This window comes from Ammospiza caudacuta, chromosome 27 (genome assembly GCF_027887145.1).
Source record: "Ammospiza caudacuta isolate bAmmCau1 chromosome 27, bAmmCau1.pri, whole genome shotgun sequence".
Classification (NCBI taxonomy): domain Eukaryota; kingdom Metazoa; phylum Chordata; class Aves; order Passeriformes; family Passerellidae; genus Ammospiza; species Ammospiza caudacuta.
In genome coordinates, this window is record NC_080619.1 from 3,529,785 (window position 1) to 3,549,552 (window position 19,768).

A 19,768-nucleotide genomic window follows, 5' to 3' on the forward strand; every position below is an offset into this window, starting at 1 on the left:
CTCAGAAGATGTCCATCTGCCTGATCCAGAGAGGGAGCAGGGCCAGCAGGTCCTCTCCTGGATGGATGTGTGGGACTCACAGCCCCAGGGAGCGCAAAGGAGCAAGGAGAGGGAGACAAAAGAGGGGAAGAGGGCAGAGTCAGGGATGGGCTGTGCTTGCCAAGAGTCCTTCTGCAAGGGCTGCTGGGCTTGCTCAGCCCCTCAGGAAGCACCAAGGCAATGCTCCATCCCCAGTGAAGAACCATCCTGCTGAGTGCTTAGGTTCACACCCTGGAATCATCACCAGCTCCTTCAGCAGGGGAAGGACCTCCTGCCACAGATGCCACTGCCCAGGCCAGAGAGGCCAAAGCCCCCAGAGCTGATGGGCACTCCCTGAGAGCTGAGGATGTTGCCAACAGCAGCAGAGCTGGAGGATCCCACGGCGGTGTTCTGGGGGAAGGAGCTGAGGATGGGCCCAGGCAGGGTCACCACCACGGGCGAGGGCTGGATGAACACGGTGGAGTCCTGGCACTGCCTGACACAGGGCTCATTGCAGCTGCTGCCCAGCGGGGTGGGCCCACAGGGCTGGCAGGGCTGGCACCGCGGGTAGCAGGACATGGCTAGGGGCTGCAGGTGCACCTGGGAGAGAGAAATGAGAAGCAGAACAGAAACTGTGGATGAAGAGCAGTCTTGCACTCAACTAAGAGTGAGATAAGTCAGAGAAAAAAGACAAGTTGGAGAAAAGAGCTGGGAACTTTGCAGTGAGATCCACAGGTATCCCATTCCTTTCTGCCCAAAAGAACCCCCTGGACAGCAACCAAGCCCAAAGAGGTTCCTTCCTCTCCCATTGCCATGAGACACTTTAACAAATTTCAGCCTCTGGTGGTGACAGAACTTCCTCCCCTTCCCTCTCCTATTATAGCAGTTCCAAGACCCCACATAGGACCCCACATAGACACTTAACCAAATTTCTGATGATGACAGAACTTCCTCCCCTTCCCTCTCCCATGACAGCAGTTCCAAGACCCCATGCAGGAGTGGAGCAGATATGAGCTGAGGTGCATTGGAGGAATAGGACAAGAAAGAGGAAAAAAGCTTCAGACTCACCTTGTATTGAAGGAGATGGAGGTGAGAGGAATGGATGAGAGAGTGAGGAGAAGGACCTGCTTTTATACTGCTCCTGCACTGCCCCAGGCCCACAGACATTGCATGACAGCAGTAATTTTCCTGCAGACTCACCTCAAAAACAAAATGTTCTACCTGGTGGCGCAGGTTGTGTTCTGGTTTCTGTCAACCTGTGCTGCCATTTAATTTCCTCATTTTCCACATTCCTGCTCTGCTTTCATGTGCTGAGATGAGGCACCCAAGGATATCCTTGGTGATGCTGTGTCAGTGAAGGCAGAAGATGTGTTTGAAGTGTGGTGGGGTCCCATGAACACAGGGGGTGTTGGCTTGGAGTGAATTGCAATTTTATGCAGCTCCCCTTGCAGCAAGAATTTTCAGCTCTCTTCCTATTATTGAGCTTTTTTTTCTGGGGAGAATGTTTGCCAGTTTGTCTGAGTATGCAGGACTAGGGACAATCAAAGCCTGGCTGGGTATGTACCAGAGCAGAATACAGAGAATACAGAATATAGAATACAGCAGAACCAGAACAGACAAAATACATGATGGGTACAAGAAATTCTTCCAGGTAGCTGAGAAGTCCAAAGGCTGACTGGAGCAGCCTCACTGAGGACAAGGGTTACAGGAAAAGTGGAGATACTCAAGTAATCCTTGGCCTTGGTTTTTACTAGCAGGAATTGCTGTCAAGAGATTGGGCCACTTGGAAAGTCACCAGCAGGAAAGGTTTACCTGCACAAGTTCTACTGGGGGAAGAAAAAACTCCTTCTGGAGATGATTTGCTGCTAAAGAGCTTCACAGCAGAGAGCAGGGGTTCTGGAGGGCACCATGGGACAGCCCTGGGCCCTTATGGAAATGGCATCTGACAGTATCCTGGGATGCCCATTTCAGATGATGGAAGGTGATCTCAGAAGTGTGGAGATAGAGGAGACAATGCCTCTCTCAGTCTTCACCTACAACATCTCCCAGGCTGCTGCATCCCCTAAAAGAGTTCTGAGAAGGTGGGGGAGCCTTCTCAGCAGTGAATGGGTGTCAAAAAAAAGACTGCCTGACAAGAGTCAACCAGTGAAAGCCTGCTAATGTATTCTGGGTCATGGTTTCTATAAAGTGAATTAATGACTGTCTGGAGAACTGGGCCACAGAGGCCCTCTAGCACTCAAGAAGAACAAACAGCAAGATCTGCACTTGGAAATTAAAAACTTCTTCCAGCAGTATGGGCTGGAGACTGAACTATGCTACAGTCCTAGAGCCTCAGCTCTCTTTTCTCTTGTGAGAGATGCCTTGGGGAGAGGCTTGGAGGGTGCAGTGGATGCACAAACCTCATCCTGCTGGCCAAAGACACCTTGCTGTGTTGAGGAGCTCTCCTGAATGCTCTGTGGAGGGATAGGAGGGGTTGCAGAAAAAAATCTCCCCACTGGTTGGGACTCATCAATGGTCCCTCATCAATGGTGTATAGGAATGTGCCCTCTGTTGATGGAGTGACAAAACTATCCTTTGTCCCCTTTAAAAGGAAAGAAGCCCAGAAGTTTCTCTCCTCAATTGGGTAAAAAGACATTTTATAGACCTAGGGGACTTCACCTCAAATTTAAGGATAACCAATTGGACAGGGGCCAAAAAGTCCCACCTGAGCAATTCACTAGAAAAAGAAGAGAACAAAGAAATTAATAGCTTTTGTGAGGTGTTTTACCAGCAGCAAGAACCTCTTGCACCTGGATTGGTTTTTCTCTGTAAAGAGCTTTGTTATTTTGCCTTTTATTAAACCTTTTTGTTTCCAACATTGCAGCAGAAGCCATGGTGCTGATTTTATGCTTCCAAAGGTGGCTGAGCTATTCTGGGTGAGTAATAGCCCTCCAAGAGCTTCTGAGACCTGGCTTGAGGAGGCAACTCTTACTCCTATGCATTGAGTATTCTCTTGGTATCTGTGCTTCAGCACACCTTGTTTGCCATGCCCAAAAAGACTTGCTTAGAGAGCAGCCCAGCAACCCTTGGGGAAGCAGGAACTCGTCCAGCTCCCTAATAAATGAGAGCTGTCAGTGATAGCCCTGCAGTGCCACGCACCTCAGAACACTGAGGGAGGGGATGCACTCAGAAAAGCCCTGGGTACCAAACCTGCTCTCAAACCACATCAAGGAGTGATGCACTTCCCTGCCCTGCAGAGACAGAGGCAGCTGGGATGCATCCCAGAGGGCAAGGGAATGCCTTCAGCAGGAAAATTTCCAGGGGGAGACTCTCCCTACCAGCAGCAACTCATGCTCTAATTTTGGGCTGGCTGTGTGTCAGCCTTTTGGTGTGAGGCCAAGCCAGGAGGGTGTGATGTCTGCAGACCCATGGCCCTTGCAGGGACACAATTGCCCTCCAGCAAGGGCAGATCCATCCATAACCCATGAAAAGTGGTGCAAGAACTGAGCTGTACCCGAGTACACAGCTTCAGGCAGCCACCAGAGCCATTGCTGACAGCATGAGCTTCTTGCCAGCACTCCCACAGCTTCAGGGGCTCACAGGGCAGTCAACATGTTTTGCAAAAGTCTCTCATGCTGGTCAGGGTTTAAGGCATGCAGCCAAAGCTCTTGGCACTGTGAGGAGGAGAGAGGGACAAACAAGGTGCTGTGCCAAGCCTCAACACACCCCTCATGTAGTGAGGGGAGACCACACCAGAATTGTGATCATGGTCCTTAGGAAGGATGACATTTTCTTTCTTCATGTTGATGGACATATGAGACTCCCAGAGACTGCCATGAGAGGAGATGACTCTTCCAAGTAAATCTGTAAAGGATTGAGGGAGAAGGAGAAGTCATTTCATTAGGCACAGGAGCCTTTGTGTACCCAAGACAGACCCCTGCATTGGCAGGGGAAGAGCCAAGCCTTTCTGCAGTGGGGTTGGAAAAGAACATCACCAGATTTCCCAGTTCCATGTCCTACATCTGCACAGACCCCTCCTGCACCTGAGGGTACATCTTCTGGTGACAGGGGCATGATCCATTTGGAAAATCATTGGATCTGTCATCCTGGAACATGAAAGGAGCCTGCATAGCATAATGGGTGCGTCAGAAACAAGGAAATGCACTGGCAATGGTGATGGAAAACAAAGCACAACCTGGGGCATTAGGTGGGATATTTTGCTTTGAAGATGAGTCTGTTGGAAAATTACTGCCCTCATGCAGTGACTGTGGGCCTGGGGCAGGACAGGAGCACTATAAAAGGAGTTCCATCTCCTCACTGTCACATCCACTCCTCTCCTGCACACAGTCTCCTTGGGAACAAGGTAAGTCTGAAGCTCTTTATTCCTCTTTTCTTCATTCTCATCATTGTGCTTCCATGGGATTTTCCAGCACAAAGTTGTGTCTTTGTCCTATACCTGGTTCTGGGGTCCTTGCTTTCTATACTATTCCCTTGCTCTCTGTGGGACAGGGAAAGGTGCAAAAGGGGGGACATGGAGAGAGCTTGGAGCTCAGTTAGGTGTCTCCTGTGGCTTGGGCTAGGAAGGGATCTCCCAGAGCTTGGTTGTGTTTTGCAGGTCTTTTTTGGAGAGCTGTGGAAACCCAGGGCACTAGGAATATTTTTCTGTCTGCTCTGGCATGTCCTTGTGCCCAGGGAAGCACTGACTTGGACCCTCATTCATGGAGAAAACTAAACTTCAAGATAGACTAGAATCCACAAAAGTGTAAAATAGATTATAGAGTACTGTATGTGCATCCCTTCGTTAGAAATTGAGGTTTTGGGATTTTTAGAATGTTGTGGATGGATGCAAGAGGGCACAGAGTGTCATCCGGGGTTTCTTCTTCATGGTTCTTCTTCCTCCTTCTTCATGGATTTGGGTGGCATTTTGTAATTGGGCAGAAAAGTCCACTTTGGGATCAGTTATTGGGTTAAAAGGGAAAATAATCTAGGTGTCTGCCATTCGTGTGCTGAGATTGAGGCAGGAAGAGGTGAGAGGCAGGATGGTAGAAAAGGCAAAGAAGGTTTTATTCAAAAGAACCGTGTGGTTTTTATAGAGTGGTACAGTAGATTCTATTCTATTGGCTAACTAACAGAAACATCCATCTCATGCACTGTCCTTGAGAGGAACAGAAAAAGAAAGTAGAAAAACAGCACCTGCAAATTGTTTATAGTCAACAAGTTATCACATCTTTCCAGCTCCCTAAAACCTCTCACAGCCTGCTGTGAGAAATGCTTGCCATTCCTCTCTCTGTCCCATGGCATCCGCAGGTGTCAGTTCTTAATTGGAGAGTTTAGTCTTAAAAGACCTTGTAACCAGAGATTATTGGTCATTTTGTGCCTTCTAATGAAAAGCTGCCCAACTCACAGTAGTGAGACTGTTTTACTGATAAGAAATAATAAACACCTGAGTCTGAACATGAATTACTGTCCCAAGTGCGTTCAGTCCAGACTCAGAAAAATGGACGACTGGGGCCCCACAGAGAAGGAGAAGCCTGTGGGCCTCCTTATGATCCTTCCAGCACTTTGTGTGAGCTGTATTCTCTCCTTTCTGGTGGTGTTACAGGCTTGTACTCACTTGTGCTTTTCTATCCCACTTTTCTGTCTCCCAGGTGCGCCTGCAGCCCCAAGCCATGTCCTGCTACCCGCGGTGCCAGCCCTGCCAGCCCTGTGGGCCCACCCCGCTGGGCAGCAGCTGCAATGAGCCCTGTGTCAGGCAGTGCCAGGACTCCACCGTGTTCATCCAGCCCTCGCCCGTGGTGGTGACCCTGCCTGGGCCCATCCTCAGCTCCTTCCCCCAGAACACCGCCGTGGGATCCTCCAGCTCTGCTGCTGTTGGCAGCATCCTCAGCTCTCAGGGAGTGCCCATCAGCTCTGGGGGCTTTGGCCTCTCTGGCCTGGGCAGTGGCCTCTGTGGCAGGAGGTCCTTCCCCTGCTGAAGCTGCTGGTGATGATTCCCGGGTGTGAACCTAAGCACTCAGCAGGATGGCTCTTCACTGGGGATGGAGTATCAGCTTGTTGCTTCCTGGAGGGCTGAGCAAGCCCAGCAGCCCTTGCAGAAGGACTCTTGGCAAGCACAGCCCATCCCTGCCTCTGTCCCCTGCCACTCTCTCCTTTCCCTCCTGTGTCCCTGTTCCCTTGTGCTCCCAGGGCTGTGAGTCCCACACATCTAGCCAGGAGAGCACCTGCTGGCCCTGCTCCCTCTGTAGGGCAGGCAGATGGACATTCTAGGGTTCTCAGAACCTTCTAGGGTTCTCAGCCACAGCTACGGGGCACAATCTCTTATCTGTCCCTCGTGCTCACTGCACCATGATCATAGCTTGAAATTACCTAATTTCTCTCTCTTGACTCATTAAAGTTATGCTGCGTTTGAGCCATTGCTTCTGTATCATTTTTTCCTGCAGATGCTCTCCCAAGACAACCAGGGAAAGAGATGTTGCTCAGTCTTTGTTCTGGGAGGCGTTTGGGGATGGCTTTGAAGTGACTGGTAACACAGGCTTGCAGCAAGTTTCCTTAGTCAGACACTGGATTAATTTCTGCTTTCTAAATCTTGCAAAACTTGCAGGATGATGACATTCCAGATGCCAAAGGGATTTTATTGCTAATGGCGTCCAGGGCCAGCTTTAATCTTTGTGGATGGAAAGTTCACTTGGAGCACCACTCTTTCTCTTGGTCCATATCTGGATAACTTGGATAACTTGGTCCAGGATAACTTGGTCCATATCTGCCAATCCTTTCTATGCCATGAAATTTCCATTTCTTTGTCACTACACACAAAACACACATGCCAGAATCCCTTTACTTATGATTAAATGCTCCACCTGGAAACAATCCCTCCCTTTTTTTGTGGCATAAAAACCTCTGCAAAGACCAAAAAAGTTTTGTCACTGAATTGTTGGACTTAGTGGAGTCTTCAACAGTTTCTTTCAGCCCTTGGAACAGTGCAGTGAGACCAGGTCAATGTAGGCAAGTATAATCTACAAGGATGTATGGTCTTGGCAAATGGAGAGATAAAATTTCCACCACAGAATCTTTTCACCCCTTTGTCCATCCTCTGAAGAGTGACTGCCATCAGAACAAGATTCATTGACTGGATGTGTCTGTCTGTGGAGGTGAAATAGAAACTGCACCTGGAGCCCAGCTTCATAGAATCACCACAAGAAAATCCTTGTGGTGTTGTGAGGTCCCCAGGATAACATGAGAGATGAGAATTTGACTCCATGTTTCTCAGAAGGCTGATCTATTCTATTCTATTCTATTCTATTCTATTCTATTCTATTCTGTAACTATACTAAAGAAAGAGAAAGGATACATCAGAAGACTAAACAAGAATGAATAATAAAAACCCGTGACTGACTCAGAGTCCAACACAGCTGGACTGTGATTGGCCATTAATTAAAAACAAATCACATGTTTGGGTAAACAATCTCCAGATCACATTCCAGAGGAGCAAAACATGGAGAAGCTGAGGCTTCCCAGCTTCCCAGGAGAAGAAAACCTGGTGAAGAGATTTTTCAGAAAATATCATGGTGGTGTACCCTGAGCTGGAAGGCACTCACAAGAATCACCAAGTCCAAATCCTGGCCCTGCACAGACACCACTGCCATCCCACCCTGTGCCAGAGAGCATTGTCCAAATGTTCCTTGAGCTCTGGCAGCCTTGGGACTGTGACCATTCCCTGGGGAGCCTGTTCAATATCTGACCACTCTCTAGGGAAAGACTCTTTTCCTGATATCCAAACTAAATCTGCTGATGTGAAACAGAAGACCCACACCCACCTTTCTCTCTGGCAGCTGGGGAGAGACAAGGACCACACAGAGGCACAGGCTGGGATGCAGAAAAACTTTAATTAAGAATTAAAGCAGGTCCTCTGAGTGGGCACCATAGTGCAGGGAGCACCAGGGGGATGTAGGAGATTTGGCCACGAGTCCCTTGGCCATGGGTGCAGTCACACCTTGGATGGGGCTTAGCCAGTGATCACAGCCCAGGGGAGGACATGAGAGCAGAGACAAAAAAAGAACAGGAGGGAAACAGGCAAGTTAGACAAAGGACATGGTTTGAGAGCCCAGGCACAGCTCTTCCCAAATGCCATGGATCCTCAGTGACTGTAAATGACCATACTCAGTCCATTTCCATCTTCTGGGTTCCAGGGGGTCCTTCTGTGGGGCAGCAGCTTCAGCAGACCCTGTTCCAGCGGGGCCTGGTGATGCAGGAGAGGTCAAAACCCCCAGAGCTGATGGGCACTCCCTGAGATCTGAGGATGCTGCCAGCAGCAGCAGAGGAGGAGGATCCCACCACAGTGTTCTGTGGGAAGGAGCTGAGGATGGGCCCAGGAAGGGTCACCAGCACAGGGGAGGGCTCAATGACGATGGTGGAGCTCTGGCACTGCCTGACACAGGGCTCATTGCAGCTGCTGCCCAGGGGAGTGGGGCCACAGGGCTGGAAACAAGGGTTGCAAGTCTGGTAACAGGGGTTGCAAGGCTGAAAGCAGGGGTTGCAGGGCCAGTTGCAAGGGGTGCAGGGCTGGTAGCAAGGGGGGCAAGGCTGGCAGCTGGACATGGCTCTGAGTCTCAGCGCACCTGGGAGAGAAGAAAGAGACAAGATGGGGATGGTTAAGGAGCCACCTCTCCACCCACCACAAGGGAGACAAGACACAGCCTGGCCTGGGAGATGCAGCCAGTGAAGGGAGGTGTTTTGTGGAGATAACCCAAAGTCCACAATTTTGTGGAAGTTGTAAAGCCGGTATGTTTATTACAGCGCCGGACGCATGTGGAGATTGCTCTCCTTAAAAGACGTGTACTTCTGGGGACGTCAGGTCCCTTTTTATCCCCCTCTCAAATACATATGCATACAATTTCACAATAGGTTCATACATATTCATTATTATGAACTCCGCACTAGTTCTTCTTTATCAGAAAGAATTCCTAGGTCAGGTCGACCTGCTCTCACAGCAGTTTCCCTGTCTCTCTTTATCACCCTCTCTCTCCCCTACTTATCTCTATCCTTCATTGAATCAGTTTCCCTGAGCCTAGGCCTTGCAGTCAGGCTACATAGCTATGTTTTCTAACCACAGACTCAAAGATATACATTTCACCTAAATCAAAATGGATTTCTACTCTGGAGAATTTCTACTCTGTCTCAGAGGACCACAAGACTCTTTGCCTGATCCCCACCACTGAACAAGGACAGACAGGACCACAAAAACACTTTCTTAGTCAACACAACAAGAGTTCCCCCAGCCCAGACACAGCCCCTCTACACACCAAAACCTCTCTCCACCTCCCCTCCCCAAACAGGCAGCCTCAAGCCCAGCATAGGACAGAGCCTCCAACTCACTTGCTTCCAAAGGAGAAGAAGGGCAGTGGAGTGGATGGGAGAGTGAAAAGCTGGGACACCTTTTATACTGGTCCTGCACTGCCCCAGGTCCAGAGGAAGTCTCTCTGGAAACAATAATTTTCTGAGAAGCTCATTTCAAGTGCAAAACACTCCGATTAATGTGATGGGTTGTGCTTTGTTTTCCTGCATGGCCGCGTTTCCATTGCCTTCCTTGGCCACACACGTTTCTCCCTGAAGGCTCCATTTTAGAGCTGATCATGGAAGCCCATTGACCTGTGGGACAGAAGCTCATTTGTGCCACCAGAAGATGAGTCTGGAGTGCCAGAGGCACTGCCTGCAGTCTGGGGACATTGGCTTGGGGCACTCCTGTGGGCAGGAAGGGCCCTGCTGCTCCAAGCCCTGGAATGCTTGCTCATATTCTGAAGGGTTACTGAATGTGCTGATGGGCCACATCCCTTCCTCCCACCCTCCAAAATGTCTGGTTGATACCGGCCATTGCCTTTGCTGTCCCAGCTGTCCCCTCCCTAGTTCTTGTGCTTCCACTCAGTGTAAGAAGCAGAAGAGGCCTTGATGTGGTGAAAACACCACTGAAAAAAGAGCCTCCAGTTGAGCAGCTGTGGGCTTGTGTGGCAGAGGAGACTCAGAGAAACCTCTAGAGAAATCTCTTAGGTGGGCAAGGCTGGAGCATCCTGGGAAAGGAAACAATGAGGTTGTTTGTGTTTGTAGGGGACTATCAGAGGAAGTCCATGGAGTGGATGAGTTCATGATGAGGTTGTTTGTGTTTGTAGGGGAATATCAGAGAGAGTCCATGGAGTGGATGAGGCACAGCAAGTGCACCAAGGACTTCTGAGGGCAGCATTAAAAGGAAAAGAAATGAGAGCAGCAGTGCTGATGACCAGCCTGCAAAGACAATGGCCAATGTGAATCAGAGATTTTGGAGGGTGGGAGGAAGGGATGTTGCCCATCAGCACGTTCAGTAACCCTTCAGCATATGAGCAAACATTCCAAGGCTTGGAGCTTCAGGGCCCTTCCTGCCCATGGGAATGCCCTAAGCCAATGTCCCCAGACTGCAGGCAGTGCCTCTGGCACTCAAGACTCATCTTCTGGTGGCACAAATGAGCTTCTGTCCCACAGGTCAATGGGCTTCCATGATCAGCTCTAAAATGGAGCCTTCAGGGAGAAACGTGCGTGGCCAAGGAAGGCAATGGAAACGCGGCCATGCAGGAAAACAAAACACAGCCCATCACATTAATCGGAGTGTTTTGCACTTGAAATGAGCTTCTCAGAAAATTATTGTTTCCAGAGAGACTTCCTCTGGACCTGGGGCAGTGCAGGACCAGTATAAAAGGCGTCCCAGCTTTTCACTCTCCCATCCACTCCACTGCCCTTCTTCTCCTTTGGAAGCAAGTGAGTTGGAGGCTCTGTCCTATGCTGGGCTTGAGGCTGCCTGTTTGGGGAGGGGAGGTGGAGAGAGGTTTTGGTGTGTAGAGGGGCTGTGTCTGGGCTGGGGGAACTCTTGTTGTGTTGACTAAGAAAGTGTTTTTGTGGTCCTGTCTGTCCTTGCCCAGTGGTGGGGAGCAGGCAAAGAGTCGTGTGGTCCTCCCTGCACAGGCCAGGCTGTGTCTTGGCTCCCTTGTGGTGGGTGGAGAGGTGTCTTCTCAACCATCCCCGTCTTGTCTCTTTCTTGTCTCCCAGGTGCACGTGTGACTCAGAGCCATGTCCTGCTACCAGCCCTGCCAGCCCTGTGGCCCCACTCCCCTGGGCAGCAGCTGCAATGAGCCTTGTGTCAGGCAGTGCCAGGACTCCACCATCGTCATTGAGCCCTCCCCTGTGGTGGTGACCTTTCCTGGGCCCATCCTCAGCTCCTTCCCACAGAACACTGTGGTGGGATCCTCCTCCTCTGCTGCTGCTGGCAGCATCCTGAGCTCTGAGGGAGTGCCCATCAATTCTGGGGGCTTTGACATCTCCTGCATCGCCAGGCCCCGCTGGAACAGGGTCTGCTGAAGCTGCTGCCCCACAGAAGAACCCCCAGAACCCAGAAGATGGAAATGGACTGAGCGTGGAGATCCTGACCATTGCTTTCAGAGGCACTGAGCATTCACCTGCACTGGAGGTGGGGTGTATGGGCTCTCTGAAACCTTGACTAAATTGCTTTTTTCTCCCGCTCTTCTTCCTTTCTTTTTCTTCTCTGTGATCACTGGCTAAGTCACATCCAAGGTGTGAACTGCATTGTGACCAAGGGACAGAGTCTTCTTCATCCCTCTGGTGCTCTCTGCACTATGGTACCCACTCAGAGGGCTTCCTTTCCCTCTTCCAACTCATTAAAGTTTTGCTGCATCCCAGCCTGTGCCTCTGTGTGGTCCTTCCCTCTCCCTATGTTGTCTCCAGCTGCCAGAGAGAAAGGTGTTGCTCTGGGGGGATGTGTCAGGCACAGATGAGAGCCCTGGGTCTCTCTGGAGTCATGGAAGGATGAGACACTATGGCAGGATATTCTGCCCTGTAATGTGGTCAAGCAACTTGGAGAATGCCTTATTTGCCAGGCTCATCAATCAGTAGTGGATTGAGGGCTCACCAAACCGCAATCAACATCCTTACATTGCTGCAATGACAGACACATGACTGAGAGTCAATCCCTCTGTACTATAGAAGTCCAGTCCAATTTTAGACAATAGGTTATTCTAACATTTTCCTGCTTGCATGTGTGTATGAACTTTCCTGCCTTGGAGTGGAAATGTCCCTTCAAGACTGCTCCTTTATGTCAAGTAAAAGAGATCTGCCCATGAGCCCTGGTATGCTGAGTTGCACTATTATCTATTTCAATAGTTCTTTATTTTTGCTGGCTTTAATGTAATTGCTGTAATATCATTGCTTTGATATAGTACATTAGCCTATTCTACACAGTACTAATAGTTTTAGGTTTTACAATGTGTAGTAAATAATTCTGATTAATATATTTTGTCTAACAATTTGTCATAATAATTTATTTTACATATACATAACCATTATATATATATGTGTGTGTGTGTATATATATTATATATATATACTCGTGTGTGTATATATATACACAAGTATATGTATGTATCTAAAATTTTCCCTTATTAATCCTGTGGGACAAAGTGACTTAAACCACTCCCAGTCTAGGGCTAAGATTGGATGCAGCCTAACCCAGGCTCCTCTTTGGGGAGGAATTTAGAAAGCCAGGGTGTTCTCTCTGCATCTCACAACTCAGCAGGACTTCTCTAAAATACTCTGTCTGAAGCTCCCTCTTCACCAGTGACAATTTGGTGTAGTTGGCAGGATGGCAAATTTTGAGAAACAGACAAAACAGAGTATTTACAGAGGCACAGTATAGTCAAGAAAATGTGGGACATGGTAATAGAAAAGGAAAAACACACTGTCATTTTGGTGAGAGAAGCATGTTGCCAAGCAATGAAATCCAAGGCATTTAGTCTTTGTTTTACTTAACTAAAGCTTTGCAAATTAGAAGTCGAACACCTCGGAGAGAAAGCTGAAAAGGAATTGAATGCTAAAAAGAGATTGGCTGAAAACTTGAAGAACCAGTTGTTTGACTTCTTCCAAATAGAAAGAGAATTAAATTTGCAAACTCCCTGTCTCATTGTGGAGCTGGAGAATGAGGAGTTTTCCAGCCTTGCTAATGAAGTAGAGTGGAAGGCAGACTACATTCTATATGATCTCCCCATCCTTTATTCATTGTCAGAAAAGTTTGATGCAGTAAAGCCAAACTCCACACCACCTCACTCTAAACTCTGCCAATTTGTAACAACTGAATTAATTTATGAAGTCGAGCCCTCTGTAACAACTAAAGATAAACCTTGCACTGTGATCCAGTTGGATAAAGTGCAAAAACAATGTAGAAAGGATTAAAAAAAATCAAACTAGGCCAGCAGCTCTATCAGAACACACAGTCATGCTCAGCAGTGGGATGACACACAGGGCTCTTTTAGATGGCCCATTTATGTAGGATGGCAAAAATAATCCTTGTCTTTATGTCCCAAGCACTCTGCAAATAACAGCCCATGAACATTCTGTCGAGCCCAGAGCACAGGATCCATTCACACAGATGGAAGAGAACAGGGTTCCATCTCATCTGCTGCAGAATGGAGGTAAGGGGAGTAAAAAATATCCTGGTTTGAAAGATGTCTGCCAAGGAAGGTGGGAACTTCCCTTGGAATGGAAAATGTTAGCCCCTTCCCTCCATATTATTGTAACTTTGAAATTATGGGGCTTTCAGGCAAAGATATGGGAAAAAGAATAACAGTCCACTGACTAATGCCTTCATCCTCTGGGAGTAACAGAAGGAAAAGGGCCTGCAGACTCACCTTGTTTTTAAGGAGAAAAAGGAGAGTGAAGTGGATGAGACACCAAGGACCTGCATTGGTTTTTATGCTGCCCCAGGCTCAGGAAGTTTGCCCAAGCAGACAGAAAAATTTTGACATGCTCTTCTGAAATGTCAGGCATCCCAGATGATACAGACTGTGTTCCAAGTTCCTGGTGCCTTTCACTTCCTTGTTTACACTATGATATTTCCCTCCTGGATGTTTGTTTTGAGGTTAAAATGAGATTTCCTAAAATTTCTGGGACAGGAGCATGTAATTGTGGGCAGAACACTCACTCCAATTGCTGTAAAAGCCCTCTACACACCAGGACCAGTGGCCTGGGGCAGTCCTGGGGTGGTGTTTTCAACCACACTGACAAAAGGCCAAGCTCCTCTCAGCCCTGCAATCTTTGTCTGGACACCAAATGGATCCCAAAAGGACACACAATGAACTTTTCCCTCTCTCCCTCCCAGCACCTGATTGCTACTGGTTTTTCTCTTCCAGGCAGCTGAACTGCACTGCTGAGCTTCAATATTTTTCCTTCATTCACCAACTTGGAAGAGATTCCCCAGGTTGTTTGGCTTCTTCCACTCTTCAGGCCATGACTGGGGATCCTCAGCCAATCCATCTTTGGGCCATGCGGTGCCTTGGTGTGCTCCAGCCCAGCCAGGCTTGTGCCTGTTGAACCCACAGTGGTCACACAAGGGCATTTTTGCTTGATGGATGCACTTAGGTGGATGATAAATTCCTTTGCATGCATGGCATGGATGAATTTGCATGCAATGCTCTGCAGATGAGCTCAAATGAGTTTGTACATTTCTGGCACTCATCACAACAGGATGTGATGGCCATCCCCACAGCCTGGCCCTGCAGGCTGGGCTGCCTCTTTCATTCTCCATGTTATAAAGCTTCAAAGAGCATTAGGAGAAATGCCAAGAAATCCTGCCCAGCTTGAGCATGGAAGCCCTGAGTGGATCTGTTTCCAGTGCCTGTCCCATGGAGCCAAGAGCTTCAGCTGCACAGAGCAAGAAAGGCAGGGCAGATGGGGACCAGGACCAACCAGCTCAGGGGGCGGAAGGCTGGAAGATGAGTTTTGGCAATAGAAAAAAGGCTACTGCTCCCCTGTGGACTTTAACTTCAGAGCAGGTGCTGTCACCTGCAAACTGGTGAGGACAAAAAGACAAAAATTCCCCAAAATGTGGGAATTTGCCAGAGGGACCTGTGCTCAAACAATTTTTCCTCCTTGAAGGAGAAAATACCTGTTGCATCTTCAGGAGACTCCCTCTATTAGGAAGCTTAAGCAGCAGTTTCCTAACCTGACCTGATGTTTCGAGATGTTTCTTGTTGAGGAAGAAGGCTGCTGAGCTTGCCCTGCCTTTGGAGCAACACCATTTGCTGCTCTTTGATGTGGGCTCCAGGGATAATGGCCAAAAGTGTTTCTGGAGTGACTACAGAGCTCTGGGATGAAGTAAGGGTGTGAGGGCCCCACCTGGAAAAGACTGAGTAGAAAAGAACTCATCTTGTGTGTGAAAACCTGATTGCAGGCTTTGTGTTGCAGGTGGAGATTTGGTTTTGACTGCCAGGGAAATGTTTGTGATGAATGAGGGGTACTCAGCAAGGATGGGAAATATTTGAGAAAGTCATGCAAATAATCTTTAAATCTCATAAGAAACCGACAACATCCTTTACCTACCTCTTTATTCATCCTTCCCTTGGGTGTTATATGGGTATTGAATCTGTGCTTTTCACTGTACTCCTGAGGAGATATTATACAGAAATGGATCCCCTTGGCATGGATGGGTCCATCTAGAGATCCCAAAGGAACAATTTTTGTACAGTAGCATCAGACTCAGAGCTCTTGATGCCTGGGCAGCCTGCAATGGTTTTAAAACCTATGATCCCCCTAAAGGCATCACATGGCCCTGCCCCTAATGAAATGTGGAATGTTTCTCACCACTCATTAAGAACTGGAGGGTAAATCCTTCCCATGTGGTTAATTAGGGAGCTTTTCTTGTTTTGTTGCCTTGTTTGTGTTTGCTGGCACAGGAGATGGTAAACAGAAGGATTTTAATCAGCTCTCAAGACAGTGGCATTTCTTTCGGTATTCTTTTGTCTGAGCCTTTGTCCTTTGTTTCTGGTAAAATCAAGATATTCTGGTGATGCAAATTTAGTGGATCAAGGTGCCTGTGTGGGAGATGCAGTATTTAGCTATGGTGAGAATCCTCCTAGTGGAATTTTCAGCCAGCTTAAACTCCACTTCTCCAGCTTGTATCTCCCCAGTTTGGCTATAAAGATTATTCCAGAGGGCAGAAGGTTTTGGTAATGGAGCCATGTGGAGGGGTTGCCCGTGGGGGTCACACACAGAGCGAAATGGGAGTGGAGATAGTTTGGTTCTGGCAACTGAGAGCAGTGCTTGGGCAGCAGGTCTCATAGGAGCAGGTGAAGCCTTGGTTTTGGGACAGAGAAAGGTGAGCCAGTATCCCATCAGATGGACAAAGCCACTGCCTCTGCCTGGAGATCCAGGCAGGAGGAGCATGGGAGGAAGGTTTCATGCATCACAGAGACCTATGAACCTGAGCTGGTATTTGGAGCCCAGAAAAGCCTTGAGGAATTCATTTTCTGCAGCCAAGAGAACATGGATACTCAGGGAATGGTATTTGCACCATTGCCTGGAGCTAAAGGCCAAGGATTAACCATACATTTTGAAGTACAGCTGAAAACATTCCTAAATGTTGGCATTAGTAGTGAAGCCACAAGTCACTTGCACAGGGAAGATGGACACCTGGAACAAAACATTAGATCCTTTTGGAGGAGTTGGATTCACGTTGATGGAGACTCCGCTGCACAGATTGAGTGTGTTACCAATCCTTCCTTGTGAATCCCCTCAGCCCTGCATGTCTGGGCAGCAGCTGGGCCCTGCTGACTGCTGAGGGACTGTGTGAGGCTTGGATCTCATCTCCTTGTTCCCAGGTGTGCTGACCACAGGCCCAAGGCCAGGAAATGAAGGAAGGAGAGGAAGAGATGAGTCGTGGGCTGTCCCAGGTGTTGTTGTTTCCCATCCCCACTCCTATGTCTAAAGTCTCCATGATGGCCTTTGAATGCCAAGTAGCCAGGGATGTTCTTCATCAGCTCCAAAGGAAAAGGACACAAAATAAAATTCACTGCAGCAAGCATCAAAAATTGCTTTCTCCATCTTTTTCCTGAGCAAACTGGAGGAGTTGCTGAACAACAGATGACTCAGAGGCAGAGGCTTGAATGCAACACAATTTTAATAAGTTTAAAGAAGAAAAGGAGATGGCTCACAGAGAGCACCAGGAGCAGCCACTAAGATGGAGCTCCCATGTGGTGTTCTTTGTACTGCTCTGCAGACAAAGGAAGGATGGCAGGTCCACACTGGGAGTGTCCCACGCCTTGGGGTGTGAGGGACAGAAAAGGAGAGGAGAGTAGAACAAGGAACCGATGGTCAAACATTCCAACTACAATGTCCAGAAGCTTTATCTCTGCCCAGAACAAGGTTCAGAGGTCTTGGACATTCTTGCCGAAGGATGTTGCCAGCAGGTTTAGCAGGGACGGCACCTGCTGCCACCATAGCAGTTGGTGATGCAGGAGATGTCAAAGCCCCCAGAGCTGATGGGCACTCCGCCACAGCTGAGGATGTTGCCAACAGCAGCAGAGGTGGAGGATCCCACGGCGGTGTTCTGGGGGAAGGAGCTGAGGATGGGCCCAGGCAGGGTCACCAGCACAGGGGAGGGTTCAATGACAACGTGGGAGCTCTGGCACTGCCTGACACAGCACTCATTGCAGCTGCTGGCCAGTGGGCAGGGGCCACAGGGCTGGCAGCAAGGGTCACAGGGTTTGCAGCAGGACATGGCTCGGGCTCACAGGTGCACCTAGGATGGAAGACAGGGAGAGGGACAAAGTGAGGACATATGAGAAGCAGCACAGCATCCAAACACCTTGGAAGCATGAGAACTCCTGTCCCCCATTGCAGCTCAAAGCCCAGGAGCCACCTGAGCCAAGTCCCAGCCTCTCTCTGCACAAGACCTTCTCTCCTCTGCCCTCTCCCACCACAAGCAGCTCCTAGCCCTGGGCTCTTGTAGCCCCTCTCAGTCGAGACCTCCAGCCAGGCAAGAGCTGCTCTTGAAGAAGCAGCAGCAGGCGGAGAAGAGGTTTTCCACTCACCTGATTCCTGAAGAGGAGGAGGAGGTGAGAGAAGTGGATGCGAGAGCAGAGACTTGGGCTGCCTTTTATAGCAGTCCTGCCCTGCCTCAGGCCCAGAGGCTCCTTAGTGGAAGTCATAATTTTCTGACCAGCTCATGTCAAATGTGCACCATCCCAGTTAATGGTAGGGCCTGTGTCCTGTTTTCCTGCGCTGCTGCCTTTTCATTTCCTGGTAATTTCGCTTGCTTTCCTATATGAAAGGCTACTTCTGTAAGTGCCGACAGGATAAACCCAAGGATTTCCGGGGCAGAAAGACGTCAGCACAGACAGAAGTCTCTGATCAGGTGCCAGCAGCATCCTTTGTGGGCAGGTGATGTTCTCTTGTGTAATTTCTGAATAGTTTTTTTGTGGCAAAATTGTCAGGAAAGAGGCTCTGGTCTTGTTCTTCTTGGTCACATGCCCAAGAAATCCAGTGTGAGGGGACATGACAGAGGTTTGGCATGTTGTTTTCTTCTTCCACTCATCTCCTTCTTTCCACCTGCTCTCTGTGTTTCTCCAGGCCAGTCTATAGGGGATGTGTTGCCCTGTCTCCCTCAGCCTGAGAGGCAGATGGACACCCCACAGGAACTCCACTACATCTTAGTGGCTGCTCCTGGTTCCTTCTGTGAGCCACCTCCTTTTCTTCTTAGACTCACCAAATTATTTGTGCATCCCTAACTGGGACTTTTTTTCATCATGTGTTTTGTGGCAACACTTCCAGTCTGTTCAGGAAAAGAGGTGGAGAAGCTCTAAGTGGGATTCCCTGTAGCAGATTTTACTTTGTGTCTTTTCCCTTGCAGCTGATGAAGACATCCCTGGCTACTCTGCAGCCAGTGGCCATCAGGGAGACCCTGGATGCAAAGAGTGGCAGCAGTGAATATGAGGAACAATCTTCATTTTGGTGATAACAGCCCACAACCTCATCCCTTCCTTCTGCTCCTCTCCATTACCTGGTCCATTGTGGATGCCATGGGACAGAGAGAGAGAAGTGGCAAGCATTTCTCACAGAGGCTTGTGAGAAGTTTTAGGGAGCTGGAAAGATGTGATAACTTGTTGACTCTAAACAATTTGCAGGTGGTATTTTTGTACTTTATTTTTCTGTTCCTCTCAAGGACAGTGCGTGAGAAAGACGTTTCTGTTAGTTAGCCAATATAATAGAATCTAATGTACCACTCTATAAAAACCGAGCGGTTCTTTTGAATAAAGCCTTCTTTGCCTTTTCTACCATTCTGCCTCTCGCCTGTTCCTTCCCTGACCCCAGCACATGAGTGACAGTCCATAAGCAGCACATGTGGTCAAAGACATGACACCCTTATGACATCTGTACAATCCTTCAGTACTGGCAGGGCCCTCCTGCTGTCCAGACATGCAGGGCTTGAGATGATCCACAAGCTGGGATCAGTGTCTGCCACAATCAGGCTCTGCAGAGAAAAGCAATGTGTAACATTTGTCAATGACCCCCTTCCCTCCGAATTATGTTAACTTTGAAATTAAGGGGATTTCAGACAAAGATGTAGGAAAAGGAATAACAGACCTTTACTAATAAATATATGTATAACAACTCAAACAAACAAATAGCACCAAACAGAATCACACACCCAGTCCTTGCCTCTCTCGGCCGCAGGCGCTTTCCCCTTTGGTGCAGTTCCGGGCACAGCCAGCAGGGGCACTGCTGGCTCCCGGCCAGGCAGGGCGGGTGCGGTGATTCCCCGGGGCCAGGAGAGGGCGCTGTGGCGCGAGCTCGGGTCCCTCACGCGGTAATGGTGGGCGGGCTGGATGGCGGAATGGGCTCCAGCAGGAACCTCAGAACAGGGCTGGATGGCGGAATGGGCTTCAGTGGGAATCTCAGAACAGGGCTG

The 19,768-nt window shown here is 48.9% G+C and overlaps 2 protein-coding genes and 1 pseudogene across 2 annotated transcripts; 1 reads left to right on the top strand and 2 right to left on the bottom strand.

The window, feature by feature from the left end:
- Positions 1 to 291: 291 nt before the first annotated feature.
- Positions 292 to 1,210, bottom strand: LOC131568466 (feather keratin 1-like). The gene is made up of 2 exons (XM_058820545.1): positions 1,087 to 1,210; positions 292 to 618 (listed from the first exon to the last, which is right to left on the bottom strand). Exons 1-2 carry the CDS (start codon positions 1,183 to 1,185, stop codon positions 292 to 294), a joined length of 426 nt encoding a protein of 141 aa, XP_058676528.1. The 5' UTR covers positions 1,186 to 1,210.
- Positions 1,211 to 4,225: 3,015 nt separating this feature from the next.
- LOC131568692 (feather keratin 1-like) lies at positions 4,226 to 5,972 on the top strand. Its single transcript, XM_058820802.1, has 2 exons — positions 4,226 to 4,360; positions 5,646 to 5,972. The coding sequence occupies exons 1-2, from the start codon at positions 4,226 to 4,228 to the stop codon at positions 5,970 to 5,972; spliced, it is 462 nt and encodes a 153-aa protein (XP_058676785.1).
- Positions 5,973 to 17,269: 11,297 nt separating this feature from the next.
- Positions 17,270 to 18,027, bottom strand: LOC131568669 (feather keratin Cos1-2-like; annotated as a pseudogene).
- Between the last annotated feature and the right edge of the window lie 1,741 nt (positions 18,028 to 19,768).